General features: G+C 36.8%; 1 protein-coding gene and 1 long non-coding RNA gene across 4 annotated transcripts in view; both read right to left on the bottom strand.

The window, feature by feature from the left end:
• LOC114273411 (uncharacterized) overlaps positions 1-15,520 on the bottom strand; it is a 177,192-nt gene that overhangs the window by 105,062 nt on the left and 56,610 nt on the right. The window contains exons 5-6 of one of the 3 annotated variants that reach the window (XR_014351313.1): positions 11,010-11,271; positions 10,185-10,918 (exon numbers count right to left, since the gene is read on the bottom strand). Coding sequence is in view for 2 of the 3 variants with exons in the window: in XM_082906905.1 (XP_082763031.1) it covers positions 11,096-11,271 (176 nt within the window). In the remaining variant the exon portion in view is untranslated. Of the gene's footprint in view, positions 1-10,184; positions 10,919-11,009; positions 11,272-15,520 lie in introns of those variants that run through there. The other 2 variants (XM_082906905.1, XM_082906906.1) reach the window with 2 other exon arrangements.
• Positions 2,865-5,309, bottom strand: LOC145807621 (uncharacterized). The gene is made up of 3 exons (XR_014350877.1): positions 4,286-5,309; positions 4,124-4,189; positions 2,865-3,313 (listed from the first exon to the last, which is right to left on the bottom strand). It is a non-coding gene; the product is annotated as an uncharacterized LOC145807621 (long non-coding RNA).

Raw genomic sequence — 15,520 nt, 5'->3', positions numbered from 1 at the left:
GCTTATTTTAATCTAATTTAATCATACCTAATCAATTTTCAAATACTTATACCATAAAATCACATTAAATATGAGGGTCACGTAACATCAATCGGTTTCAGATTCGGCCGCCGATAAGGCCTTCAAATAGCAGTTTAAACATATAAACATGAACAGATAATCAGACAATCAAACAGATAGAATGCAATTAACTAACATATACTCAGTCAATTCAGTTTCAACTTCAGTCAGTCGGTTCAGTATTTCATTCAGTTCGATTATCAGTTAGTTATCAGTCATTATCAGCTTCGTTTAACAGTAATCGGTGATTAACGGTAATCAATCGGTCATAAATCAGTAAACAGTACGAGGGTTGTTACAGTGGCAAATTCACATTTTAGCCTGCTTACGAGTAGCAAACCGTTTTCAAATAAACAAACATGAAATGTCTTGTTCCAATTCAGGCGACCCAGTCTATACGTGTATGCTGTGCGCATCACATAGTAAATCTAGGATAATAACCGAAATAAGAACGCATAATGTTTTCAAAACTCGATATCATGGTTAGTAGAGGCCGATCTTTGATCGGGCGAGTGGGGGTGCTCACGAAGTGACCTTCCCTAATCGTACCCAAGTTCCCGAGCCGAGGCGACTTTGGTGATGACGGATACATGGCCTTAGGCAACGAGTCAGGGTTTCCTAAATTTTCCAAAAATAAAATATTTAGGTGGCGACTCTGTAACTGGCAAAGCAGTCCATGTTTGGCACTTCTGTCAGAAAATCTGTTTTAAAAAACGATTTGCCGGATTTGGACTATTTGATGATTCATCGGTCTTGCATTGCACTCTGCGAGATTAGATACAGGACCGTGACATTGAGTCCTGAACTGTAGTGACCCCAAATGAACAAACGGGGGATTTCCCCCCCGGGACGTTCGGGGACGTCTACATCGCCGTATATTAATTTGGTCGTAGAAAATTTTCCCTAGCTCCCACCCATAAATTTCACTTGGCGCCAAACTTAATAGCGACCAAATTTTTAATTTGTCGCCAATAGTTTAGTTTTTGTGACTAAAAAATATATGGTCGCCAATTATATACATTTGGAAACTAATTTCTATTTTAATTGCCAAAAAATGTCACCAAAAATGTTTCTTGTTGTAGTGTGTTGCGACCGATTCCATCTCCGTTCGCGTTGAAGCTGTTACAAAGAATTTTCTAGAACTCTCTGGAGAATGTATGGATCTTGTATCAACAACAGTGATGGGAACGACATGTTCACCCAAGCGCCTTCCTTCGGGAACAAATCCAGCTCCGGCGAAGTTCATCACAACCAGCCCAAGTGTTTGAGAAAAAGTTTAAGAGACATGAAGAGCTTTCATTGAGGCTAATGTGTATCCCAACTGTTCAATTGTTGTGAATTTTCAGTCTATGGTACTTTCTATTTGCATCTATAGCACAACTAGTTGGCAATACAAATAAACAATGATGAACAACTGTGAAAATTGTAAAATACAACATCATAAAATGGGTAACAATATATAAATAAATGTGATTAGAATAAACAATGGTAATCAAACTCGACAACCTCCATGGTTGGTCCAATTGGGAAGGGAAGAGAGAGATAGCGAGGGGTTTGTTCTTCCCCTTCTGTTTCTTACTCTCATTGTGCTGTTTACATGGTGAATTCTTGTTGTGATGCTTTGTGTTGACTTTTTGATCAATTTTCTCTGGTTGAGTCAAAACACAATTTTCTCTGGTTTGGTCAAAATATAGAGAAAATTGTGAGTAAATCAAATAAAACTAGTCCAAAACCAGAGAAATTTCAATTTTCTCTAAATTTCTCTAGTTTAAACTTAGAGAAATTTTAATTTTTTCTAGTTTGAACCCAAAGAAATTCTCTACATATAATTTTGTGAATTTTCTCTAGATGTGGCGGCAGAGAAAGAGGAAAAAGAGAGTCGTCATCGTCATCAACGGTATTGAGAACAATCAAACCATACATCTTTGTGTGGAAATTTTCTAAAAGAAAAGAAAATGTGGAATTCAAAAGAAATTGAGGAGAGGTTGAGATATGTTTATATATATAGACATAGATACAGTGTGAGCAAATTAGATTGAATTTTCTCTAGACTGTGTGAATTTTCTCTAAATGTGGGAACTATGTGAATTTTCTCTAGTTGTGATCATTGTTTGTAATTTTGTAAATTTTCTCTGGCTATGATCACTATGTGAATTTTCTCTGCCTGTACGAATTTTCTCTATGCCACTACAAAAAAATTAACTTTTTGCGACGGTAAAATACCGTCACTAATACTCCTAATGCCGTCGCTAATACTTTTTGCGACGGCACAATGACTTTTTGCGACAGCAAGAGGGGGGTCGCAACTGCAGGGGTTGCAAAAGAGTTTTTGTGACGGTAAGTGCCGTCGCTAATGTTTTGCGACGGCATTTTTTGTCTTTTTGCGACGGCACCGTGCAGTCGCTAATAACGTTTGAAATTTCTTGACTTTTTTGCGACGACTCTATTTTACCGTCGCTAAAAATGTTATTTGAGACGGCAAAAAATACCGTCGCCCATAATCTTTTTTTTTAAAAAAAACACTTTTTTGCGACGATGTGGTGCCGTCGCAGAAAGTATAAAAAATATGAAATTTTCTATTTTTTGCGACAGTGTAATACCGTCGCAAAAAATATTAAAAAATAATAAAATTTCTATTTTAAATAATAAAATTTCTATTTTTTGCAACAGTATAATGTCGTCGCAAAAAGTAAAACCTGTAACAAAATTAATAAAAATATTAAAATTTTCTATTTTTTCTGACGGTGGTGTCGTCTCTCTCTCTCTAAGAGCTGATTATTTACATTCCATTCACAAAAACATCATAACAGAAAACAAAAATAAAAATTGATCAAACCATCAAATTCAATATTTTACAAAGAACAATTAAACTGTACATGTTCATAAAAGCATATTTAAATTATAAAATTCACCCAAATCCTAAAAAAAAATAAAATAATAAAATAAAATCTAAAATTCACCAATCAGCACATTGGATATTTAGGAACAAAGCTCTCCAATGCTTGTAAATTAGGAACAAAGCTCAGGTCCCATCATGAGCGAAGTGGAAAGCTTATTGGTTTAAAAAAATGAAGAACAAACTGAAGGTGGAGCTAATTTTGGTGGTGGTGTTGTCGGTTATGGATTGGAAAGAGTCTAGCTGGTATACCATTGAAAGTCTCCTTGGTGATCTGAATATGAACTTTGAAATCCCCAACTAGCTCTGTGAGATCAAGCTCCTCATGCAGAGCAAAAACCATTATCCCTTTCTTTGCTGCACCAAAACAAAATCTCCAAGCTGAGTAAATATGTATAGGTGAAACTGAACTTAATAGTCATAATTTGAAATAATAATTAAAGAAAAATATAATATACAGACAAACCAAAACTATATGTTTAACCAAACACAATATCTTAGCTCCAACTGAGATAGGGAAAGCAATGGCGGAATACAAAAAATAATTTCTCTTGGTTGCAATAAACACTATGAGAAGTGAAACTTTATGAAATAAAGCTTCAATGATTTACAAGAAGTTCATTGAAAATGTACGAATGAAAACACAGTGAAAAAATGTTCACCGTTAACTGTTCTTAACATGACAATTTTGACTGATAAATCAACATACATATTAACCTCATAAAGCCCAACTGCCTATTCAAATGACTCAAAATAACAGCCTGTCTCATGGCTTCCAAGCTCCAATCCAATCCCCCATTGAAATAGTAACAATATGACTAAAGCTATGGGTGTTGGTAAGTTAACCATGAGTTCAGATTTAAAGTATTAATTACACTTTCTTTTTTCTTTTCTTTTTTTGTAATATAAATAGTTTAAAACTATTGATCTATCTAACAATAAATAAGAAACAACTACATATATATATATGGCATTTAGCTTATTGGGGAAAAGTTGAACTTTATTGAAGTTATTCTACCAGATATCTTTGCATGCTTTAGTATTTCAATCAGAAAATTATAGTAGAAGTGCTTCTTCAAAAAGAAGGCCAGCTCACTAGTGTGAAAATTCAAATCATCACACAGCATATCAAATAATATCTACTACATCCAAAGAAGGCCAACTCACTTGTGGGTAAAGATCACAGGTCCCCAACTCTTTCACTACCATAGGTAATCTTTCTCCACCAGTAACCTGAAAAGAAAAAAGCACAGTGAATTTCAATGTCACCTTGAGCAGAAATCGTTGTAGTTTTATTCAAAAAAAGATGAGAACAAAATTGAATCAAACCTCATAATCTGCACCAACACTCCTAATATTAACAGTCTGAATTTCATTGTGCTTAGCCCATATGATTTTTCCACTATTGTCCATACTAGCTACAGGTTCCTCTCGACCAAAAGCCCCAATTGTTCAATAGCCTCAACAAAGATTAAAGACTTAAAGAAACAAAACAAAAAAGAAGACGAAGAAGAAGAAGAAGAAGAAGTGGAAGACATCATAAATAACTATATCAACCCATCCCAAAAAAAAATTAAATTAATACTCTTAAAAGAAGGGACAAGTGTGAACAAAACCAATAAACAAAGAAAGAAACTATGCAAGTTGTCTAAGCTAGATTGACCCTCTTATAAGCATTCAGATGCTTCTTACATAATTTGTTGTCTATGTCGGGCCTATAATATTATTACTTTAGGTCTTCACCCAATATGTAAACTTGAGTTTGAGTCTCCTTAACTTACAACTACCTTGGGGTGTGACAAATGTTGATAGTTTTTATCAATGATGTGTTGAAAATTCCATGTGGATTTACTCCTATTCTAGCCTCTCTCACAAGCACCAAACAGGTGCTTCCTCATTTAACCATATTAAACTAGCCAAAGTTCTTGTACAATATCCCCAAAAATAAAAAAATTCAAGTTTATAAAAAGAAACTTAAAACACATTATAAAAGAAGACTACAATCAAACCACAAGTTTATAAAAAAATTGCAAAACTACTTTTATTCCTCACTGTGCCATAATATGGCAGACAAACAATTGTCACTATTCAGCCCATAGCTCTTTATCAGGGCTTCCCAAAAGGAACTGTTGTGGTTATCTTACTAGATGGGTTTGCGATTTCCGTAAAATTTTTGTATCCTCATTTTCTCTAGTCGTGAAATTTTCCTCCTTAGGCTTAATATGACCATCAGATTCAGGTTTGGCCACTGAATTCCTCTCCTCTGGAGGTAAAATCTGCTGCAAAAACCTATGTATCATCTCGTAGCTGGTAAATGTTATAACAGCAGATGGAGTCGTTCTAAATAGGTTAGTTGCACGACCTCTATGTCCACATGTCTATATCTATATATATATATTTATATATTCATACACGTGAAGATAGAAATCTTGGTTGTCACAGATGAGAAAATCCAGACACTTACCTCGTGGGTGTAAGTCATTACAGAGGCAACTAATTTAGATACTGCTGAGGCAATCACAAGTTTCCCGGGACTTAGCTTACTGGTGGTTGTATTATCTGAACCATCAAGTATGATCATCATCAATCACATCTCATAATCACATTCGATTAACATCTACAGTCGATTCAAAAAGGAAAGAGGAAAAGAAAGAATGGCAAGAAGAAAACCTTACCCCTTTTCGCGAAGTAGGACTTGATCTTTTCATAAGCTGGAAATTGGATTGCAACATGACTTATCCCAACTAGTGAAGGCAAAAGACCACTGCTTAAACCACAAAAATTGGCATTATGACACTAAAAATATTTAGTTGAACAGTTCGGTAACTATGATGGCAAAAACATTCTCAGCTCATACAGCTTTAGACACTATGGTACTAACTATTTTCTACAAACTTTTATCTAGTTTATCAGAAAAAGGAGAACAAGCTGCATCAATGTGCAAAATCTCTGGTTCTGTACCGGTGAATCATGAAGCCTGAATCTACCAACTTACAAGTGAAATATGAAGTAAGAATTACTGAACTATACAGATCATAACAAAAATCAAATCACAACTAAGATCATATTACTAAGATCATATTTCGAATCATATTTCGAATCAGATCTGGTCCACAACAAAAATCAGATCATAAATATTTCGAACTAAGGTCATAAAAATCAGATCACAACTAAGATCATATTTCGAATCAGATCTGTTGGTCCACAACAAAAATCAGATCTGTTGGTCCACAAAAAATCAGAGATGAGAGATCAGGGAGAGAGAGAGAGAGAGACGCTTACCTGTGTGTGAGTCGATCGGTGCAGAGATGCAAAACCAGAGAGTGAGTGTGAGACTAATGAGATGAGAGAGTGAGGGAGACAGATCAGATCAGATCAGAGATATATATATATATCTGATATATATATATATATATATATAAAACAAAAAAAATAACGATCGGGAGAGAGAGAGAGAGACAGAGATTGAGAGAGTTTATCTGTGAAGTAGATTGATCGGCTGTGCGATGATGATCGGAGCGATGAGATGAGAAAGAGAGTGATCGGTGCAAAAAGTTTCCATGTTGAATGATCGGCTGCCAGAAACGAGAGAGTGAGAAAGAGAGACTGTGAGATGGTGAGTGAGTGATGGTGAGACTGAGAGAAAGCGAGAGAGAGAGAGTGAGGGAGCCGATTATAGATTAGGGTTTTTTTTTTCTTTTCTCTTGTTTGTTATAGGTGAGTGAGATGGTGAGTGAGAGATGGACGGTTAGATTTGAAAGAGGGAAAAAAAAATGAATTTTTTTCTTTTTGATTTTTTTATGAAATTTTTTTTTTTGAATTTTTTTTTCTAATTTTCATTACAAATGAATATTTAAATAATAAAAGGAATTTTTTTTTTTCGCAACGGAGGATGTCATTGCTAAAAAAAATTATTTTTTATTAAAATAATTTTTTTATAGTTAATGAATTTTTATTTTTATTTTTATTTTTTCATTTAGTAAGGTTAAAAATTTATTTGTTTCATATTTATTTTAATGAATATAAAATTATTATTATTTTTTTATTTGGTAGAAGTAAGGATAATATTTTCTATTAAAATAAAGTTAATTTTTTGTGGCCAATAAGAGAAAGAGATATAGAGAGAGATAGGGAGACAGAGAGAGAGACATAGAAAAATAGAGAGAAACAAGATATGAGCGAGAGATAGACAAAGAGAGAGAGAAATAGAGCGAAAAGAGATGATCGAGAGAAAGACATAGAAAAAGAGAGACGGAGAGAGAAGAAAGATGAGCGAGAGAGACAGAGAGAGAAATAGAGAGAAGATAAATAAGCGAGAGAGAAGAGATAGAGAGATAAGAGGGATAGAGAGAAGAGAGATGAGCGAGAGACAAAGAGAGAAAGAGAAAGAGACAGAGACAAAGACTGACAGATAGAAAAGAGTGATAAGTGAGAGAGAAAAGAGAGGTAATATTTTGTGGTAGAGGAGAGGAAGCGGCAGTAGTGGTGAAGGTGGTGGATAAAAGACGATGGTGGTGGTGGTGGTGGTGATGGCGAAGGAGATTAGTGGTGAAGTTGTGGTAGTAGTAGAATAGATGGAGTGGCAGTGGTGAAAAAGAGGTAATGGTAGTAGTAGTAATGGCAATAGTGGTAGTGGTGGTAGTGGAGTGGTGGCGATGGTAGTAATAATGGTAGTCGTAAAGGTGAAATGGCGACCGTGGTAGTAGTGGTGGTAGTGAAATGGCGTTTGTAGTAGTGGTGAAGGTGGTAGAGGAGATGAGTAGTAAGAGAAAAAGATGAGTGAGAGACACAGAGAGAAAGAGATAAAAGGGATAGAGAGAAGAGAGCTGAACGAGAGACACAGAGAAAAGAGAGAGACAGACAGACAGACAGACAGACAGAGAAGAGTGATGAGTGAGAGAGAGAAAGAGAAGAGTGACAGAGACACAGAGAGAAAGAGAGAGACGGACAGACAGAGAAGAGTGATGAGTGAGAGAAAGAGAGAGAGAGAGAGAGAGAGAGAGAGACACAGAGAGAGATAGAAAAGAGAGACAGAGACACATAGAGAAAGGAAGAGATAGACAGACAGAGAAGAGTGATGAGTTAGAGAGGGAAAGAGAAGAGAGACAGAGACAGAGAGATAGGAAGATGAAAAAATAGGTGAAAAGAGAAATGTTCAAAAGAGTAAGGCGACGTCGTTTATAGTAGATCGATAAATCGAGAATGAGCTCGATAAATAGAGAAGATGGGAGTAAGAGAACGAGCAAGACGAACATAATGAGGGAGAAATAGACAAATAGACAAGTAGACAGAGAGAGAGAAGAGTGATGAGTGAAAGAGAGACAGAGAGACAGAGAGAGATAGAAAAAGAGAGAGAAACAAGAGATGAGCGAGAGATAGACAAAAAGAGAGAGAAATAGAATGAAAAGAGATGAGCGAGAGAGAGACACAGAAAAAGAGAGAGACAGAGAAAGAAGAGAAATGAGCGAGAGAGATAGAGAGAGATAGAAAGATAAGAGAGAGAGAAAAGAAATGAGAGAGATAGAGAGAATAAAGATGAGCGAGAGAAAACAGATGTGAGAGATAGAGAGAAGAAAGATAGACGAGAGACACAGAGAGAAAATGAGAGAGAGAAACAGACAAACAGAGAAAAAAGAGTGATGAGTGAAAAAGATAAAGATAAGAGATAGAGATAGAGACAGAGAGACAAGAAGATGAAAAAATGAATGAAAAGAGAAATGTTATATCAAAAAAGTAAGACGATATTGTTTTTTTTAATTTTTTTTGCGATAGAAAAAAGTACTAGAATTTATTCAAACCATTTTGTGACTGTATATATATGAAGCTGTCTCAAAACCACAATCACTATGCTAGGTTAGAGTTTTCCAAAAACTCTTTTGAGAAAATTATACTTTCTTGTTTTCCGTGTTATATTGTTTTTACTGAATTTTTTTAATATTTTAAGTATTTTTTTTTTAATTTTTAGACACACCTAACATAAATACACCTAAAAATTTTAAAAATTGTAAATTTTTTTTTAAAAAATTCACTAAATACCAAAAATACAATAATTCAATACATTTTTTTTTTGTATTTTTATATATTTATTAATTTTTAAAAATATTTTTCATAATTTTTTTTTAGGTACATCTAAGTAAGGTATATCTAAAAAAAAATATTTAAAAATTTAAAAATATTCACTAAAAACAAAAAAAAAAAACACAAAAGTCACTTTTTGAGACGGCAAATTGTGCCGTCGCAAATGCTCTGCTTTTTGAGACGGCAAATGGTGCCGTCGTAAATACTCTGCTTTTTTGAGACGGCATTTTTTGCCGTCGCAAAAAGTGACATTTTGAGGCGGCAAGTGTGCCGTCGCAAATAGTTCCGTCTCATAAACCCACTTTTCTTGTAGTGTGCTCTCTATCAAATTCTTTTCTTTTTTTGGAACTACAACCATCTCTCAACAGGTTTGGCCCTTTTTTCTTATTTATTTAATATATCATCTTTCATTTCACTTTTTTGGTAGCAGATGGATTCTGGAAATTGTGAAAATATGCAATCTTCAAGTAGTAGAGATGAAGAGTATGATTTACGGACCGAGTCAATCTCTCCTTTCTTGAACCACAGTTTTGACTCCATCTTCAACCACCCATAGTCGCCTCCTCCACAACCACAACCACCACCATCACCACCACCACCTCTCTTCCACTACCAACAACCCACTTTGTTTGACTCTCAAGCACTCAATCTCATGCCTTTTTTTCTGATTTAAACCCAAAGAAATTCTTGCGAGAACCAGGTAAATTCTCTGAAAATTCAGAGAAAATCTCTAGATCAGATTTTCTCTGGATGTTGAGAGACCTTAGACGTTATAAAAATATTTGATATCATTTATGTTATAAAATCTTAATTTCAGAGAATCTAGAAAAAAAAAGACTTAATGAGACATGAACCTTCCCAATAGGATTTTAGGTAATTAACCTTTTTTGTTTTTATATTTATCTTAATAAACCCTCAATGAGCAATAGTTAGGTCTATTTTGAAAAAGGAAAAAAAAAAAAGGTCAATTTTTTGATTTTTTTAATATATATATATATATATATAAATAAAGGAATAATATAATTCAAATAAATTAACAAATTAACTTTTTTTCCCAACTGCCAAATACGCGTCAGTAGAATTCATTTTATCAGAAGATAACATGAGTACTTTTGACACTATCTTTCTCAGAGAAATAAAACAACAGGCAACACACAAATCGTACTCATTTATTAATACAAAGCATGGGGAACTAAATCACAACAATGATGTGATTATTCATTATCAAACTCAAGGATTTATGTGAAGCTGGGAAACAAGAACATACATAAAATTATTTATTAACTTGGAGGCACGCTAAGGCTCGTCCTTGATTACTGTAGCCCAGAAAAGCTTAACGTAGAGAGGGCACTGTGCTATGATAAAAAACATCACAGGTAGAAACGCTACTAAATATTCAACAACCTGTGCTTGTTTAACTATTTTTCTGAGGACGAAGAAATGCCCGCCGCAAAAAGACACCAACATGGAAGCTATTGATATAAAAAGCGCCGTCAAACCGATCAGGAGCTTTCTGGGCAAGTAAACCTGAAAATCCATGGCTTGGTGTCGAGAAGTGAGAATGGAAAGGAACATTAGCACCGCTGTGAGTGAAAAGCAGAGCGCTACGAGCGATGAGATGGCGAAAACCTCAAACATGCGCTCTTGTTGGAGAATTGGTTCTCCGTTGTATCCATTTATGCCGCCAGGCAAGCTGGCTGAGGTGGCAAAGGCGACCGTTGCAATTAATGCTGCCACGAAGGTGCAAGAATCCGTGGTTTTCATCAGCCAATCTGTGTCGTTTTTCACGAGATCTTCATGTGTCTCCATAAATGTCTGATACGGGGTCTTGCCTTGTTTATTTTGGTGATCCAACATGTTTTTTGGTAGAGGTCCCTTGATAGACTGCGGTAGTAGACATTAAAATTCATGCTCTAAATCGAATCTATTTTAATGCATATACATTATATATATTGTATTAATTTGTAACATATACCTCAAACCACTTGATTTCATATTGCATTTTAAGCACGGCTTTTGGGGCCCTCCATGGCGGATATTTACCAACCGTTACAAATCTTTTATGAGAGTCCAATCCGTCAAGGCCTTGTAAACCTCAATTTTCCTATTTTCTAATGCTATGTGCATCACATTCTTTCCATCTGGGCTGGTATCATACATGGCCCCAGGAAATAGATCAAGAATTTTTTCAACTAATTCCTTTATACCATTCTTTGCTGCAATTAGTATCGGTGTGTCTGCAACAAACAAAAAGAAAGTACCAATAAATTTTATTTTTCTATCAAGATTACTAGTGAGTTCTATCAAATTTCAATATGAATAATTAGTAATTTTTATTTTTTATAATTCATTTTTAAAAAGTTCAATTCTCCCTAATGACATTTCTATTTCCATTTTACCCTTACTAAAATATAAAGACAAAATTTTTAATTTACTTTAAAATTATATTTTTAGTTCTAAAAATTAAACAAATTACATTAAACAAAATGAGAAATAATATTTTGATTAAAAGCACTTTGGCACAAAACTCATCATATTTTGTTGCATTACACTATGAAAAATATATATGGCAAACAATCCAAAAAGCATAATTTTATTAATATTCTGTTAACAAAATTGTGAAAAATAATATAACGACAAATTTGAAAAGAGTCACTGGTAAATTTCAAAGCAAAATAAGATTTTTTTTGGATAATTTTCTCAGCAGAACATGTATGCAAGAGTATTCAACTGAATATTGAGAGCAAAGGAACAACTTAGACAGCAAGTGTTAGGATTAAGGTACTCCAGAAATCAATCACACACAGATATTTACGTGGTTTGGCAATTGCTTACGTCCACGGAGAGAGATATCCACTATAGAATTATTCCGGAGGAAAATTACAGAACTCACACCTCACAACTTTCTATAGAACTCTCCCACTCACAGATTACACTCTCTACTCTCTATATTTTCAGCTCCACGGTCTTCATCTTATTCAGCCCCTCCTCCTCAACTCATTTATACACAAATGAGGGAGAGCCTAATTGGTCACGACCTACCACTTCCACTACTGAGTGTGTAAGGCCCCGGTGTCCCACATCGGGAATGGAGAGGGAGTTCCTGGGCTATAAAAGTAAAAATCTGGACCCTTATATAGCATCGAGGCCTTTTCCCGGGTGGTGAAATCCCTATTAGAACTCCCCAGTTAAGCGTGCTTAGGCTGGAGTAGTTCTGGGATGGGTGACCCACTGGGAAGAATAAATCCGTGCGGGCGTGGCCCAAAGCGGACAATATCGATGGCATGTGAAGGGTCGGGGCGTTACAATTGGTATCAGAGCCGACTCTCCGGAGTACCGAGTGTGGGCCCCTAGCGTCTCTCGGTGCATGTGGGCGGGCTTGCGAGCTGGCAGGCAACTGCACGGGGACGTGCAGCCTTATGGGGGGTGGATTGTAAGGCCCCGGTGTCCCACATCGGGAATGGAGGGGGAGTTCCTGAGCTATAAAAGTAAAAATCTAGACCCTTATATAGCATCGAGGCCTTTTCCCGGGTGGTGAAATCCCTATTAGAACTCCCCAGTTAAGCGTGCTTAGGCTGGAGTAGTTCTGGAATGGGTGTCCCACTGGGAAGAATAAATCCGTGCGGGTGTGACCCAAAGCGGACAATATCGATGGCATGTAAAGGGTCGGGGCGTTACAGAGTGGGCTTATTCCACTAGTGAGTGGGTCGGTGAAGTGGGAGAGCCACCATTACCTAACCTCTTCTACTATCCATAGTGGGCATGGAGCTAATGGAGCTAACAATTCTCCCAATCCACGCCCATATGGATAACTAACTTCTCACTTCAGTTTCTCTCTAGTAACACCTTTGGTCATTATATTAGAAGGATTCTTGTCCGTGTGAATCTTCAGTAGTTTCATTTGCTGCTTCTCCATCACTTCTCATATCTAATGATACCGGACATCAATGTGCTTTGTACATAAATGGTACATGGAATTCTTGCTCAGATTAATTGCACTTTGACTATCACAGTGTACCTTGCATTCTTCCTGCTGTAGACCCAATTCTTGGAGAAACTGCTTTAACCACAACATTTCTTTTCCGACATCTGCAGCAGCAATGTACTCTACCTCTGTTGTAGATAAAGCAATACACTTTTGTAGTTTGGACTGCCATGAAACAACTCCCCCTACAAAAGTGAACAGAAATCCTGATGTAGACTTTTTACCATCAGGATCACCTGTCATATCGGTATCTGTAAAACCCTCCAAAATTGGTTCAGTTCCTCCAAAACATAAACACATCTTTGAAGTTCCCTTCAAGTATCGAAGAATCCATTTGACCACCTCTCATTGCTCCTTTCTTGGATTGGCGAGGAATTTGCTCACAACGCCAACTGCGTAAGCTATATCTGGCCGGGTATACACCATTGCATACATCAAACTTTCTACTAGGGAAGAATAAAGGATTGCCTCTATTTCTTTCCTTTAAGAGCTGGTCGTGGGACACGAACGCTTTGTCACATTGAAATGGTTGGCCAGTGGTGTGCTGACTGGCTTGGCATTTTTCATGTTGAACGTTTCAATCACCTGTTCAACATATTTCTCTTGTGACAGCAATATATTTTTGCCTTTCCTGTCATGAACAATCTTCATGCCCAAAATATGTTGTGCTGGGCCTAAATTCTTCATGTCAAAATACTACGACAAGTCCTTTTTCAACTTGTTGATCATAGCAATATCATGTCTGATGATCAGTATATCATCGACATACAATGGTAGGATGATGAAGTTTCCATTCGAAAACCTTCGGAAATATACACACTGGTCTGCTACCGTTCTTATGTACTCATGATCCACCATGAATGAATCAAACTTCTTGTACTATTGTCTCAGCGCCTGCTTCAGGTCGTAGAGACACTTCTTCAGTTTGCAGACTAGATTATGTTTTCCTTTAACTTTAAAACCTTCTAGTTGCTCCATATAGATCTCTTCCTCCAAATCACCATAGAGAAATGAGGTTTTGACATACATCTGTTCTACCTCCAGATTCAAGCGAGCTACTAATCCCAGAGCTACTCGAATAGAAGTTATCTTCACAACTAGGGAGAAGATCTCATCAAAGTCAATTCCTTTCTTCTATCCAAAGCCTTTGACCGCCAAACGAGCTTTATGTTGCAATAGTTTACCGTTGCCATCTTTCTTCAACTTATACACCCATTTGTTCTTCAAGGCTCTCTTGTCTCTTGGAAGTGGAACAAACTCATAAGTGTGGTTCTTCTGCAAAGAACTCATCTCTTCCTTCATGACTTGCATCCAACAGTCTTTCTCTATATGACTCTTTGCTTCCGGGGCTCCCCCTCATCAGTAATCAGAATATACTGAGAAGCGGGATATTCGGTTGATGGCACGGCAGCTCTTCCAAATCTCCGTAACTGAGGCCCAGTTACCTCTGGTTGAGGGGGTTGCTCCCCCTGCTCAACACCCTCTTCATCTAGGTCTTCATCTCTTTCCTCTTGATCCTCAATTTCTGGCACAGGATCTTGTAACTCTGGCACTTCTTGTTGCACATTATCACATCTAGCATTTTATGATGGCTCGGGAGATGGGAACAAGTCTGCAGTGATAACATCTCTAGACTTTGCAGACTTCTCAAAATCTGCTACTGTTTGGTTTTCCTGGAACATAACATCTCTGCTCCTGAACATCTTCTTGTTCACTGGGTCCCACAACTTGTACCCAAATGCTGCATCTGAGTAGCTTACAAATATGTATAGAGTGGACTTGTCATCAAGCTTTTGTCTGTTTTCCTTAGAGATGTGTGCAAACACCTTACACCTGAAGACTCTCAAGAGAGAAAATGATACCTTTCTTCTGGACCAGACTTCCTCAAGTATCGCAAAATTCAACGGGACTGAAGGCGACCAGTTGATGAGATAATAGGTTGCACAAGCGGCTTCAATCCAGAACGACTTTGGCAACTTTGTCATTCTGAGCATGCATCTAACTCTTTCAATAATACTGCGGTTCATCCTCTCTGCCACACCATTGTGTTGTGGGGTACCGGGAACTATTGTCTCGTGCCGAATACCTTTGTTGGCACAATATGCTGCAAAAGCAAGGGAAGTGTATTCGCCTCCATTGTTTGTGCGAAAACACTTCAACTTCTTCTCAGTCTCTCTTTCCACCATTGCATGGAACTCCTGAAAGTGTTGAAATACCTCATCCTTTGTCTTCAGGAAATACACCCATAACTTCCCTGATGCATCATCAATGAAAGTCAGAAAATACTTGCGGCTGCTAAGTGACTCCACTTCGATTGGGCCACAAACATCCGAGTATACCATAGTGAGCACTTCTGTTTTTCTCTTGCTCGTTAAACTGAATGATACTCGATGTTGCTTTCCATAAAGGTAATGATCACACGACTTCAAGGCACTCCCTTTAAATAGGGGTATCCTGGATTGCTTTGCCAACAGATGCAATCCCTTCTCACTCATGTGAGC

This window comes from Camellia sinensis, chromosome 14, assembly GCF_055761805.1.
Source record: "Camellia sinensis isolate YWXY chromosome 14, ASM5576180v1, whole genome shotgun sequence".
In the NCBI taxonomy this organism is placed as follows: Eukaryota; Viridiplantae; Streptophyta; class Magnoliopsida; order Ericales; family Theaceae; genus Camellia; species Camellia sinensis.
Note: the sequence above shows the minus strand (reverse complement) of the source record. Positions and strands in the feature narration are given on the sequence as shown.